Source organism: Panicum virgatum, chromosome 5N, assembly GCF_016808335.1.
Source record: "Panicum virgatum strain AP13 chromosome 5N, P.virgatum_v5, whole genome shotgun sequence".
NCBI lineage: Eukaryota > Viridiplantae > Streptophyta > Magnoliopsida > Poales > Poaceae > Panicum > Panicum virgatum.
The window spans coordinates 50682541-50697396 of record NC_053149.1 but is presented as its reverse complement, the minus strand read 5'-3'; the positions used below and the strand labels follow the sequence as shown (position 1 = coordinate 50697396).

Sequence of the window (14856 nt, the reverse complement as noted above, 5' to 3'; positions counted from 1 at the left end):
TGCTTGTTAAATAATTCATAGCCGCAGTTTTTATGGCTCAATTGAGGTGAAATTTAGATCATTGTTTCATGTTTCTCCCGGGTTGGCCTGCTGCGCTGCGGGGCTCGATCGCGTCGTGGGCGGGTGCGTGCGTGCGTGTCCATGATGGCTTCCAACGCATCGAACGGCTCGTGGTGATGGCAAATCGAGCGGCTTCTCTTTTACCAATTCGTGCGAGAATTCAGAGATCAGATCAGAGCAGTGCAGAGAGCAGCGTCCCAGAAAGGCAGCAACCGCAGCCGCCATCAGTTTGACACCTCGGCCCGGCCCCAAACAGGCCCTAACGAACTTGCATTATAGTTTTTAGGACGGACATGTCACATGTGCACCCGATCCGATGCCGCCGCCAGCTCTGTTTCGCTTGGTTGCCTGGACCCAACCCAATGATCAATCCGCAAAGCGGATGCACAGCCTGACAGATACCGATCGCTATCACCTACCGCCTCCCGTCCGGTGCCGGGATCCTGTCCACCTGACCGTTCTGATTAGTGGCGAACAGCTCGATCGGCCGGACGTAGACCCATGCAGGGTTATAATCGTGTCAGCCGCCCTCGCGGCTGGAGCCTGGTTGTTACATTGTAACCGCAGTATCAAGGCCGGTCGATCAGGCTGTGGTTTGAAAGTCCCCGTCCTCAAATCTGACCGTGAAGATGGCTCGCACGCGCCTCTGAATAATCTGGAGTTTGCAGTTTTGCACCACCGTCGGCACCAAACGGTTTTCTCCATCACTGTATGTGATAGAAAAAAAAAGATGCTAGCACCAACTTAATTGGAGCACAGCAAAACGATACATATAAAAAAAAGGCTCCGTACAATAGCTGTCTGCCAGTCATGCTCACGACGTGGCGTAGTATATCAACAGGCCAATTGTTACGTGCCTACGAGCACGCTCCCCCGCGGGATTGCTATCCGGGTCCGGGGGGGTCAGCTTCTAGCCTCCGACACGTCGTCGTGGTCGGGACCAGCAACGATCTTCGTACGAACAGCGTGCTCTGCACGGACAGCAGACATGTCCGGTGAACCGACGAGGAATGGCGTTCGTGGAGAGCGAAGTTCTTTTCGTCTCGGTGGCGACTCAGCGTCGCCGTGCGTCGTCGGAAATCCGGGGGTGTATCGGCGGAAACCGGAGCGAAGCATACAAAAGAGAGATGGGTATGGATAGGGGTGGTAACAGATCTGGATGTCCTATCTTTTTACAATCCAATTTAGATTTTACATATTGTAGCTAAAAAATGTATAAGATTAGAGTCTAGACCTTTTAAGACACAGATCTTAGAGTATCTAAGTTCAAATTTGAGATCTTTACTACCCCTAGATATGAAAACACTGGGCGAACCTTATGGAGACCAAACAGGATGCTGGCCCCTCCTTCTCACAAAAAAAAGGCCTTATCTACTCGTATTTCTCACTCAAATGCCATATTTCCTTTGCTTCTAGAGTACTTTACATATGGCTAATTGGCCTCCTCTTTGGGGCACTTCCAGTCCTGGTTCGACCTTTAAAATTCATCTAACCCGAATAGCAGTATGGTTCGCTAGCTCTTGTGCTGCATTCGACTACTGCTCCAAATGAAACAATAAAAAAAGTCAAAATTGGGTGGTGGTTGAGGACTAGCGCTGCGTATGAAGCCCACCCAATCTTGTACAGTTGGAATAGTTTAATGAGAATATATCAGGTGCAAACTAATCTCTCCATGCAAACCGTTCAAACTCCAATCTGGACCACTGGATCAACATTAGGGGGGTGCAGAGGGAGTGGGAGGGGGATTTGAAAAAGTGTGATTACCCAATTCAAGGGTGGGTGGTTAATTGTAAAATCACTCAATCCCTCATGTTCCCTATTTTAGTTGGGACAACAATGATGGTTCGAATCGTCTACACGCTTTGATTTTGGTTCTGACATCGATCAGTCGACAGCTACAACATACTCAGTTCGGTTTAGTCGAACCATACTTTCATCTGTTCGTTTTGGGAGCACACTAGAGCTGCCCTTAACATATGTTTACTTTCCGCCACTACATGAAAGATAGGAGATTCCGTCTTGCACCTTGAGCATCTCCAATAGTTCACTATTTCTCTTTCCCATTCTTATTTTTTTAGAAAAAAGGTAAAAAAAAGTCTCCAATGGTTCCCCATCCTAACCCCCCATCTCCTAAGACTGACTCCAATAACAATATGCAAATGCATATATGCCTCCCCCGCGGCACCTAGCATCGCCGAATGGAGGTCCAACAGGACAGGCAAAGGGCGAGGCATTTTGCTTCGTGAGAAGAGAGGAGAGGTAAAAATGAATCTCCTCTCCTCGAAGGCATACGAGCCCACGGGGCCAGGCGCTCGCCCGGTCCTTCCACCTGCCCGGTCGCACGACCCCGCCCGGTCCTTCCTCCTTTCTCCAGCCGCACGACCCTGACCGCCTCCGCCCCTTCCTCCTGCCCGGCATCTCCGCCTTGGCCCGCACCCTCCTGTCTTCCCACCCGCAGGGCTCGAGGCAGCCGGTTGGGTGGCCGTGCGCACGGGGAGCGGCCGGAGCTACTCCGCCGGCCGCCGGCCCCTCCACGGTGGCGGAGGGAGGGGCCGCCCGGGCCGCCTCTCCCGCGCGCTGGCCGGCGGATCGAGCTTCCCTACCGGCCCGTCCTCCCGCCGCCTCCCTCCCTCTCCAGGCCGATGGAGAAGCAGAGGGGCGGGTGGATCCGGGGGCGGCGGCTCGGCGATGTGGGGGCGGGCGGAGGCGAGCGCAGCCCCCTGCTCACCTCCGGCGGCGCGGCCCCCTCCTCACCTCCGGCGGGCGTGGCCCCCTCCTCGCCGGTTCGCCTTCGCAGGTTGCGGCCGGCGCCCCCCAGCTCCTTCCCTTTCGCCTGCGCGGCGGCCTGGCAGGCCGGCGCGGCCTCCTCTGCGGCGGCGGCTTCCCCGGCGCGACGTCCTCCCCAATGTGGCCTCCTCGACCTCCTCATGCTGTCTCCTGCAAATCTCGGCGTCGAGGACCTCGAGGTCGTGGTGAGGCGGTCCGACGGCCTCCTCCTCCGGCTGTGTCTCCCCTCCCTCCCTTCACGAGCGGCGTGTGAGAGGAACGACCGGCGGTGATGCATCTGTTTTTGCCTCCGCCTGTTGGAGATGAAGTTTTTGTCGTGGTTGATGAATTTACTGTGTACGAGACAAATGGAGGAATGACTCTCTCATTTTACATCTCCTAGTTGGAGTCAGTCTAATAATTGGCAAATTAGCCTCACTTGTGCATAAAAATACGCGCTCCTTCCGACTCCCGATCGCACACCCTCGTGCCGTTTTTTTTTTGTCAGGCGGGCTTCTTCATTCGCGCCCATCTGTTCTTTGGTCGCCGCCGCCGTAGGCCTACGCCTGGCCGCCCTGTCTGCCGGCGTGATGGGCGGTTCCTGGCCTGCGCCTTGGTCTGACGTGCGCGTGGTTTGTGTATGGCCTGTCCGACAGCGATTCCTCTGTCTGGCCTGTGCATGGCCTGCCGCCGTAGGCCTTGCGCCGAGTCTGACACATCATATGCTATTTTGGACACTGTTGATTGATTTCATGATTATTTGTGGATGTTTCCAGCGGGATTATTATCTGGGGCCACAATTTCTCATTTTTAGAAAGTAAAAATAGAGAACTATTAGAGATTGACTCGTTTTTGCCTCTCCCTACCTGTTTGGAGAGTTGACAAATAAAAAGATTTGGAGAGAATATGGAGAACTCTTAGAGATGCTTTAGACGTTAGTTTTTTTTGTTTCCGCATATCGAGCGCAGTATACTTCCTCTAACCCTTTAAATAAAAAAAACAATTGGTCAATTCTGATGACCGTTATGATCCGTGCGCGTTCAAATGTCAACGATCGATCTCCTCGAGGTATGTTTTTTCAAAAAAAAAAGGCGCGAGATTTTTCATCCAGCTTGATGGTTGTGCGCGTGCGCGATCGTACCACAGCCACCGAGCCACATGCGCGCGCCTGATGGAGTAGTACATATATAGCCTCAACCCTCAAGGCACGCGGTGACGCAGGGCACGTCCAGATATAGTTTTCCCCACCCCATCATCCATGCGTCGTCCCCTGTCCTCGTCGGCATTACCATTAGCACCGGTCACGACCCCAGCGGCCAGCGGGCAAACCTTGTCCCGTGTGCCGCCGCCGTTCGCGCGTCGGCCTCACATAGTCACATCATCAACCTCGCTGGCCACCACACCAATAATCATCGTTCACCACCGGGCAGCTTGCGGACAGGGCGCAGACAGTAGCACGTCTTCTGCGAGTTCCATCCTTTCTCTTCCACCCCCCTCGCCGGCTCGCCGCGCAGGCCCGAGCCTCGGACCCGGCCGCGGGCCCTCTTCTTCTCGTAGTCTCATCCGCTCGGCGCGCACGCATGTTCGCTAATTCCGCGCGCCCCCGCCGGTCGTAACCACCGGGGCACCGGGCAACCACCGCTCAGTGCGCCCCACCACCAGCTCAGCTCCAGCCGTGACGCTCTACCACACCTCCGGCCTCCCTATATCAACCGACCCCACCGCTCTAGCCTCTCTCTACCGATAGCACACTACGCTACTCTACGCTCTCGCCAGCTAGTCGATCTTACACTGCGTTCCGCTTCCGCAGCAGCCCAGCCCAGCCCAGTCCACCCACACACGCACCCACAATGGCGGGGCGCATCGCCGTGGCGGCGGCGTTCCTGGCGCTGGCGGTGGTTCCGGCGGCGCTGGCGCAGGCGCCGGGCCCCGCGGCGGCGCCGAGTGGGCCCCCCAACGTGACGGCGATCCTGGAGAAGGGCGGGCAGTACACGACCTTCATCCGGCTGATGAAGGAGACGCAGCAGGACACGCAGCTCAACAGCCAGCTCAACAGCTCCTTCGGCAACAACGGCGGCGGCTACACGGTGTTCGCGCCCACCGACAACGCCTTCAACAACCTCAAGCCCGGCACGCTCAACTCCCTCACCCAGCAGCAGCAGGTGTCGCTGGTGCAGGGCCACATCCTGCCCAGTTTCTACAGCATGGACTCCTTCCAGACCGCCAGCAACCCCGTCCGCACCCAGGCCTCCGGCCGGGACGGGCCCTACACGCTCAACATCACCTCCGACACCAACAACCAGGTCAACGTCTCCTCCGGCGTCGTCGAGGTCCGCATCAACAACGCGCTCTACTCCGCCAAGCCGCTCGCCGTCTACTCCGTCGACAAGGTGCTCCTGCCCATGGAGCTCTTCGGGGCCAAGGCCCCCGCCGCCGCGCCCACTGCGTCCGAGGGCAAGCCCAAGAAGGGCGGCTCCTCCGACGCCTCGTCACCGGCCGGCTCCGAGGATTCCGACACGGGCGCCGCCAGCGCCAGGGCCGTCGGCTGGAGCGTCGCTGGCCTCGCCGCCGTTCTTGGCTACCTGTTGTGAGACTGGGATGAGAATGCCAATGTCCACCAATTCCATCTTTGACTGAGATTGTCAGCGGTGGTGTTTCCTTCCTTCCCCTTCCCATTTTTTTCTGTTTAAATTTCTTTGATACTGCTAGTTTCTTCATTGTGTTCTTGTTCTTGTTCTTGGCGGTCTGTAGGATTGGGTTATGTGATCGAATTCATGTGCTTGAGGCTGTTCATAATGCACGCATTACTGCTTTTTTTTAGTCGTTCTATTATTCTTTCTTTGTCTACTTGTTGCCGGCATAAAACCGCCGTGACGTACGTCGAGCTGCGCGTTATTTTCCTTGCTGCAGAGAAATGTGAGAGATTGTCGGCGCTTGCTGCAGAGAAATGTGAGAGATTGTCGGCGCTTTACTCTTGTTAGGTGAGGGACAATGATTAAGCAACCGAATCAGACATTTAGCGCAAGATGTAGTTGGTCCAAGCTTGTGTTTTCTGCTTGGCAGTGGCGGCATCAGACGTCTAGCTAGTTTTTCGGTTTTGGATTTATCAAGCGATGGGAGCTATGATTAGCTAAGCCAAGCCAAGCTAGGCTAATGCAGTTGGTGGAGCAGGGTGGAAAAGCGGGGCCCTTTCTTTACACGAGCACGTGGTGCCAGGTTCGGTTGGTAACAAATCGATTCTTCCACTGGGTTGGAGTACCTTTCTGCACGGAGTCGCAATGCAATTCGAGGCAGTATCTATCTGTGCAAATATGGGGTGGTTTTTGAGCTTTTCCATACCTCTGACATCCAAAAATCATCAAGAAGCTCGTTGGTCGATAGGGTCCATGTTAGAACCTCGCATTTGCAGGATTTGATGCAGACCTCGCCCACACACTAAAACAGACTCAAACCAACAGAGTCCAGACACATCTGACCGGATGGATTTCTCTTGTCATGTCTCGGCGTTCAGTTCGCATTGTCTTCTCAAAGGGCACAAGAACCATCGGCCTTATGGTTTTCGACCCCCAGCTGTCCATCACGGCAGCAGATTCTGAAGTTGGTAGGACAGTCGCAATGCAGACTCCACTCGTAAAGTCTTAAGTCTCAAAAACTCCATCACAAAAAAACTATATTTTCCAATGCAAAGTGTGTAATAGTAGTTTTTATACATAAAATTATTTATTATTTTTCTTTCATGACAAGATCTATGGACTCCACACTCCCTCCACAACGCAAGTCTCTCTGATTTCTTGGACATTAAAGGGCGCGTAGACTTGAGGTCCTATCTAAAAACACAGTCTTGTTTTTCTCATTCTCTCTTTAATAATTAAGGTGTCACATCAGCGAAAAAACTATAAATAAAGAACTATTAATATTTTTAGACTTCATGGTAGAGTTCGGGTTGAGACTGACCACCAGACGTTCCTGCGGTGTCCGGCAGGTATAGACGAGACAAGTGGCGCGGCATCACTCTCAATCATCAACGGCCAGCTAGCACTGTCGGTACAGGCCGTTTTGCTCAGCTCGGATGATTAGGCCGCGTTTAGTTTGTGAAAAGTAGGGTGAAAAGTTACTGTAGCATGTTTCGTTGTTACTTGACAAATAATGTCCAATCATGAACTAATTAGGCTTAAAAGATTCATCTCATGCTAATCAGTTAGACTGTGTAATTAGTTATTTTTTTTAACTACATTTAATACTTCATGCATGTGTCGAAAGATTTGATGTGACGGATATTGTAGGAAAAATTTTGGGAACTAAACGGGGCCTTACCCGGCACGCGTAGTTGGTGGTAGCTACTCCTAGAAGACACGCTTTGCAGTGCGGACCACCGTACCACCGACGCTTCCCGTTCTTTTGAATATACAAAGTCGTCGTGGTAGCAGACTTTTGCTCCTTTGCAAAGAATTAAACAACGCGACGACAGACTAACCAGCAGCACTGGAGAAAGAATGGTAGTAGAAAACGCCCAGGGTTTCAGCAAAAGCCGCACCGGAAATGTCACCATCTAGCTAGCCCAGGGTTTACGTTTTCGTTTTTGAAAAAAATTTCGGTGGCCACCGAAAACGGTATACCGGCCGAAATTTCGCGGTTTTCCGGTAATTTCGACCGGAAAGAGCTCTCAAATTCAAAATTCCGAAATTTCGGTTTTCCGGCCGGAATTTCGTTGCATTTTACCGGTATTCCGTTGCTTTTCACCGAAAAATGATGGAAACCGTCGGAAAATGATGGGAAGTGATCTCAAATTCAAAATTTCGAAATTTCGGTATACCGGCCGGTTTTTCGGTGCATCTCACCGGTTTTTTCGGTGCTTTTCACCGAAAAATGATGGAAACAGTTGGAAAATAATGGGGAAATTATGTATTTATGAAAAGAAATTGAAAATTTTGGGGAGTTTGTCTATATTGATAGATTATAATGCACAATATATAAGAAACTCCAGCACACAATGAGAAATACGAAAACGAAACACATAATTCATGTCCAAAGTGCACACGTACTTAGTCCAAAGTACAAAGTCTATTAAAATTATTACAATTAAGTCCATAGTCCAATTAATACAACACATTGCAATTTGGTTTTTAGCCCATTTAAACCGGTTTTCAGTTAATTGAATTTGAAAATCGGAGTTGGAACAACTCGTCATTTCATGTGTAAAATTTTATTTTCTCTCTCTGACTTTGTTGGGATTTTGGTTTGTTATGATTTGTGTGACATGCCCATGAAGTTTCACCTTCGTTCATTTTGTGGTTTGCAAGTTATGCGATTTTTCTGACTTAGGTTTATAACGCTAAAACGTAGACTGTTACATGCGCGAGCAGAGGGAGAGCGTGGGTGAGCGCGCGGGAGAGGGAGGAAGGAGTGGGTGAGGCCGTTGGTCACGAGGAGTGAAAGGGGAGTGGATATTTTCTTAATGGGTTAACGGGTCTGTAACGGATATGAACCCAAATCATCAATTTAACCTAACAAATCAATTTAGATTTGAATGATTTCAAATGCTATTAGCTAATAAAAACCTCTAGTTTTTTATCATAATTTTTGCTGATTTTTTAATGGTTATTTATAAATTTTTTAAAATTTTTTAAATTCGGAACGAAAAATTCCGAAAAATACCGAAAAACCAAAAACCGGTGAAGACCGAAAACGAAAAATACACCGAAATTTCGGCGGTATGCCGCCGAAATTTTAAACCCTGAGCTAGCCCAAGCCCTGATGCCGTTTGTTGGGAAACTGGGAGGTTGGGATAACTATTAACGACGCGGCACCTTAGGGCGCCCGCAACGGGCCGTTAAGAATCATCGCTAACTGTCCACGTAGGAGAGAGAGAGCTGGAGAGGAGAAAAACGTCGCCAGGCGCAGCGACCCTCGCTAGCACAGGTTCCCATGCCAGTGGCCCCCACCAACACGGTTTCCGTGCCCCCAGGGAACAAAAGGCGCAGCATGGCCCATCAACCAGGGAGACACCCACGGTGGAGTAAATGCCTGTGAGTTCAACAAAATACTATCTATAGATGAGATGGATATATTGTAGAGAGCAAACTTACTATCCCTTATAGGCGAACCTCTAGCACAGGATCGACCACCGTTTCAGGCAGGAATGCTGGACAGCAAGAGTGATGCCTTGTTCGGCTGGGAGATTCAGCCAGCCACAACAGTTTTTTTTGTCTCACGTAAAATCAGCCAGCCAGCCAGCCAACCAGCAGTGTTTTTCTCTCACACCAAATCAGTCAGCCATCTAGCCAGCCAGCCAGCCGAACAAGGCTTCAAGCGGAGCCACACCTTGTCGATGGATTGCAGGTGACGACAGGAGACTATTTGGAAAAAGCCACACCGCCGCCGCGGCCGGGTCGATCCTTTCGGCACCCACCCACGCCGCCGCGGCCGGGTCGTCTACAACGCCCAGCTACCGCCTACCGAGATATTCCCTCCGTCTGGAAATGATCTACAGGGTGCCTTTTGTTTACTACTCTTCCCGCCGTGGCTGCTTAGCGTGGGCCTTGTGATCAGGCACGCGCGTCACACGGGCAGGCCGAATTTGCCAATGTTGCGGGCTGGTGGACGTTTCTGCCATGCGACGCGGGCCTTTTACAGAAAGTATATGGACGGGCACCATTTAGCGGAGGAATGGTTTTGTTTAGCCCGCGAGCTGTCTCTTTAGACCCGTAGCATTCCCACTCCCAGAACATGGGCTGCTGGAAACTCGAACGTGGCAGTACGTACGTGCATAAAATTGGCTCGCAACGGATAGGGACAAGGTCTAATCTCAAATAAAATAGTAGTAGACAAGAAATCTTTTTTTTTGCGAGAAGTAGAGAAGAAATCTAGAAGAACAGATTTCATAAAATTTATGGACAAGGTTAGCCGAGCAAAGGATAAGATCCCAGAACGTGTATGTGTGCTCTCGACATACCATTATCATATCATAATTCATTCATTACTAAGCGCCGTAGTGCGACATCAGTATAGTCGAGACCGCACCTCGACACCAGTCGGTCGTAGAAGTCTGGCTGGCTCACGTTCTGGGTGTGCGCTGGACGCCGAATCCACCACAATACGTGGTTCCGCTCGCGATCGGGGTCACGACGACGAGCTCGCTGCGCCGGCCAGCAAGTGCGACGCTCACCGCCTTTCCCGTGGCAAAAAAACAAAAAACACCGGACGGGCGGTGCGATTAGAGATGGTAATGGATCATAGTTTAAATGGTTTGTTCTGGTTTGTTCACAATTTAACTGAGTTTTTATACATTTTTAACATAAAATTGTATAAAATTAGAGTTCAATCCGTTTAGAGGCCAGCTCTTTAACTTATCTAGCTTAAATTTCACATATCTGGTGGAAACCACAATTTTGTAAAAACTCGTGCAAACGACGGCAAAAAAGTAGTCTAAATTCACCAAAAAAATCACACATGTAGATGATATGATGATACACAATCTTGTAAAATATCTTGTTCAAACTCGACTTCATTTGTGAGATATAAAAATAACAAATTTCAAGCCAGAAAGCTGTCCAGATGATTTGTTAGAAATTTGTTAAGTTTATATCTCACAGACGAAGTCGAGTTTGGACAAGATATTTTACAAGGTTGTGTATCATCATATCATCTACATGTGTGATTTTTTTGGTGAATTTAGACGGCTTTTTTGTCGTGGTTTGCACGGTTTTTTACGGAGGTTGTGGTTTGCACTAGATACGTTCCTTCATAATTTTGTAATCTATATCTTTTTGTGTGGTACATGTTAATGCTGTTCTAAAAAATTAAGCGGACTTATCATAATTACTCCCTCCGTTCTAAATTGTAGGTCGTTTTGGCAAATCTAGATATATAAATTTTGCTACGCATCTAGATAAACACTATGTCTAGATGCATAGCAAAAAATTATACATCTAGATTTGCTAAAACGACCTACAATTTGGAACGGAGGGAGTAGGACAATATAACTAAGAAATCCCTATATTTTGGTAGGGAGGGAGTGGTTGATTTTGTTACTACTGTATCTTTACCCATTCTGAGTTGTCACCTTGCACGGTATATACAATAATCCGAGGGGCAGCACGCAAGGAGACGCAAGCGGAGTGAAGAAACAAGAGCAGCAAGTACAAAAAATATATCAGATGTTCCTCCAGATGCGTCACGCGTGCTGTCCTCTCCCCAAGGCCCCAAGCCCCCAACCGAAGCAGTGACGTACGGGGCCTACAAAAGGGACGTCATACGTGATCCACATGCGTTGTCCCCCGCCCACGAGAGAGCGATCGTATTCTCCATCGACCGGCGGCAACTGGGCAGCACCAGCACACCCAGCACGCACGCACACACGGCAGCTCTGACCGGCCCGGCCGTCCTGGCGTCCTCTACTCCCAAGCTGGCCCGATCGATCGGGACGCGACGCGCGCGGCTAGCTAGCGGCGGCTCGACCGGCGGCTAGTTTAATCCGGGCTAGCTGCCGGGGGAACGCGCGCGCCCGATATGTGCTGGTAAAAAACGGGAGGAATACGAGGGCCGCAAGGCAAGTAAACAGCGGTGAGCGGCCAGCCCGCGTGACGTCTCGGATTACGAGTTTACGACGACGACGACGCTGCCGACGCCACCACACACGCGAAAACGTCGACGACCGGAGAGAAACTACTGTACTACAGCTAGTGGCAAGCTAGCGGGGCCCGGTTGGTCTGTGCTGACCGGTTCCCTTCGAAATTGGAGGGGGTCATAGTATACGGTTTCACCGTTGATCCAAACGGGACGGCTTATTTCCTTCTAGATGGGCTCTGATAGAGGATGATGGCAACACTATGATTATGTCTGGTTTGGAATAAGCTTCAGCTAGCTCAACGTTTCAGGGTCTTGTAGCGAAACTAGTCATCTCGATCCTGATCCATAATCTAGCTAGATTGGTAACCTTAAGTAGTAGAGTAATTATATCTTACGAAAAAAACGGTGAAATACAAGTAACTTGCAATTCCCCTCCGTGGTATGCGCCGATCGGCTACGGAAGGACGTCCACTTGGCACCCTGGAATACCAGTACGAAGCCAACCGTCGGCAGCCACCTCGCAGTCCTCCCGGCGAAAAAAAATCGTGCCCGATGTTCGCGGCCGCTCGGGCTCCTCCGCCCGCCCGCCCAGGATCAGGATCGGCCGCCGGGCCCCGCCCCCCATCATGAGTCCAACCGCAGCGCGCGCGGCGGGTCCGCGTCCGCCTCCGTAGCGGCTGTCGTCACGGAGCCGGCGTCCCCGGCGCGCCCCCGATGGAGCCGCGGCTGACGCCCCTCCACGCCAACGCCACCCTCGACGAGACTCGCGTGCCGCAGCAGTCAGTCCGCGCGAACCGGTCGAAAGGTACCCCCGCGTCGCGGCGCGGGGACCGCGGTGACGTCACCCGCCCACCTCACCTCCCGCCCCTGTATATACCCCGCGTCGCCCCGCCATTTACGCCAGCGCCCACCCCCAACCATCGCGACCCACACACACGAACCACGCCCGCCGCGAGGGGAGGGAGGGGGAGGGGGAGAAAAAGGAGAGGGAGAAAGAGAACGGGAAAGTTTGGGGGGGGGGGGGGGGGGGGGGGCAGAGACCCTGCAGCTGCGACGTCAAACTCGAAGCACGTCGGGGGAGGAGGTGGGGGGAGTAATGTACCAGGCGATCCCCTACAGCAGCGCCCGGCCGTGGCTCATGCCGGCGGCCGAGGCGGGCGTCGTCTCCGTGAAGCCGGAGCCGGCGGCGGCCACCGGCGCGGAGGAGCCCGCCCGGCCCGACGCCGCGGCGGGGGACGACGACGGCGGGCGGGCGGAGGTCGAGAGGGCCGTGGCCGAGAGCCCGGTGCTGGTGGTGGGGCGCCGCGGGTGCTGCCTGAGCCACGTCGTGAAGCGGCTGCTGCAGGGGCTCGGGGTGAACCCGGCCGTGCACGAGGTCGCTGACGAGGCCGCGCTCGCCGGGGTCGTCCCGCCCGGCGGCGCCGAGGCCGCCGCGCTGCCCGCGGTGTTCGTCGGCGGGAAGCTCCTGGGCGGGCTCGACCGGCTCATGGCCGTCCACATCTCCGGCGAGCTCGTGCCCATCCTCAAGAAGGCCGGCGCCCTCTGGCTCTAATTCAACCAGGCGTGTTTCTTTCTGTTTCTGCCTTCCAGTCTCACAGAAAAGGGCCGTTGGATCGAGAGTATTACATCACACCGCGGCGGATGATGATCATGTGCTGTGCTAGGACTTTGTTCAATTTTTCTCTTGATTTAGGGGAAGCAAGAAAGAAAATGATAATTCCTAATTCACATAATTTTATCCCGTAATAGGCTTTGTTTGGTAGCGTGTGTGATGCGTGCTCGCTTCTTCCATCATGCATGTGAATACGGAAGACGAGAGAGAGGGACGTTTGCCGCATCTGTACAGTCGTTTCCGTTTCAGATTTTAATGAGGATGAGCTGTCCAGTTTCCCATTTCATGTGGTTCTCGCCTTCTCGGGGGCCATTTTGTGCGCATCCTACCACCTGGTATACTGCTGCTCCTCCATGCGGTCCATTGCCGTCCGTATACGGCATTTTCATTTTGTCTTGTACTCTGCTGGCTCGATCGTCCGTGGCCGGTTGCTGAGGTGGCGTGCGCGGACGCCTGGACGTCACTGCACTACTATGATGCGATCAGATGGCATGTCAGCGACGCATCTTTTCTCTCTTATTTTCCTACCACACAGAAGTAATTTTTTGACCGAACTTTACTACGTAGTAGGACGATAGGATGCAAATCCTGGTTTAGACAGACACCGTCCATCCAATTGGTGTAGTATGACCAAACTAGTACATGTTGGCAGTACTAGGGTACCCGATTTTGCCATAAACAAAATATTTTTTTTGGTGTTGCTACAACTGGTTCGTGGCTGCTCGTGGAAGAGAACTAGTAGTTCCAAACGGAAGACGATGCAACTAAGGAACTAGTAGCTCTGCTCCGCTGTACTCTTGCGTGGGACAAGCGTAGTCATACTGCTCCCGTCTTCCCCCCAAAAAAGAAAAACCGTAGTAATACTGCCAAGTGCGTAAGCAGTGATGGGCGGGCGCGAACTGGAAACAGCCGCCGAGTTGAGTTGGAGTCGCAGGGAGCGTAGCAATTAGCAAAGCACGCAGCAGTGGAGAAATCAAACTTGCCGTCTCGTGGATTTGCGCGGCGCATGTGGCGACGGCAGCGAGAGGGGTTACACACTTACACAGGCCAGTTGACCGCAGCCAAAGGATCCAGCAGCAGCGCAAAAATCTTTGCCTGCGAAGTGGAGCTTCCTTTCACAGTGGCAGGTACGTCCTTCATCGGACTGGGTAAAGGGCTTTCTTGTCAGAATCCGGAGAGAGAGAGAGAGAGAGCTTCCTTTCACAGTGGCGGGCAGAGGGAAATTTCACGGCAGGGTTTCTCAGGGCCCACGCCCTGAACTTGTCGCGCAGCCGCGGCCACTCTTGGCGCTTCGGCCGTATGGCCGCCGGCCCGCCGGGCTCGGTTCACCTCTCTACAGCCAGACTGCCAGTCTGCCACTCGAAAACGAGGGCGGAAAGAAGACAAAGCGGCGGGATCGGGCGGCAGCCACCGGCCAGGCCACCAAACTCGTCCGCGGCCCACCGCACCAAATACGCCATGTGCGCCGCATCCGCCGCGTTCGGCCGCGACCGTAGCGGCGCGCTGGGTGCGCCTCGCCCGTGGTGGTGGTGGTGGACTGGTACAAACAGCCGCGCGCATACTGCGTGCTGCAGGTACAGCCGCCGTAGCGTGGCAAGATTCCGCGTTCACTGCTGCTACTTTGGGCGCGTTTAGGTCCCAAACCAAAAAAAATTTTGTTGTCAAATCAACAGTTTGACCAGATATCGGAAGAATTTTTCGGACACTAATTAAAAAACTAATTTCAGAACTCACCTGAAAACCGCGAGACGAATCTTTTGAGGCCTTTGACCGCATCATTAGCACAAGTGGATTTCTATAGCACTTATGGCTAATCATGCACTAATTAGGCTCAAAATATTCATCTCGCC

The 14856-nt window shown here is 52.5% G+C and overlaps 2 protein-coding genes across 2 annotated transcripts; both read left to right on the top strand.

The window, feature by feature from the left end:
- The first annotated feature begins 4507 nt into the window (after positions 1 to 4507).
- On the top strand, positions 4508 to 5646 carry LOC120676085 (fasciclin-like arabinogalactan protein 11). Its single transcript, XM_039957300.1, has one exon. The coding sequence runs from the start codon at positions 4677 to 4679 to the stop codon at positions 5415 to 5417; it is 741 nt and encodes a 246-aa protein (XP_039813234.1). The 5' UTR covers positions 4508 to 4676; the 3' UTR covers positions 5418 to 5646.
- A 6765-nt stretch (positions 5647 to 12411) lies between these two features.
- LOC120676707 (monothiol glutaredoxin-S5-like) lies at positions 12412 to 13290 on the top strand. The gene has a single exon (XM_039958035.1). The coding sequence runs from the start codon at positions 12491 to 12493 to the stop codon at positions 12944 to 12946; it is 456 nt and encodes a 151-aa protein (XP_039813969.1). The 5' UTR covers positions 12412 to 12490; the 3' UTR covers positions 12947 to 13290.
- Positions 13291 to 14856: the final 1566 nt, after the last annotated feature.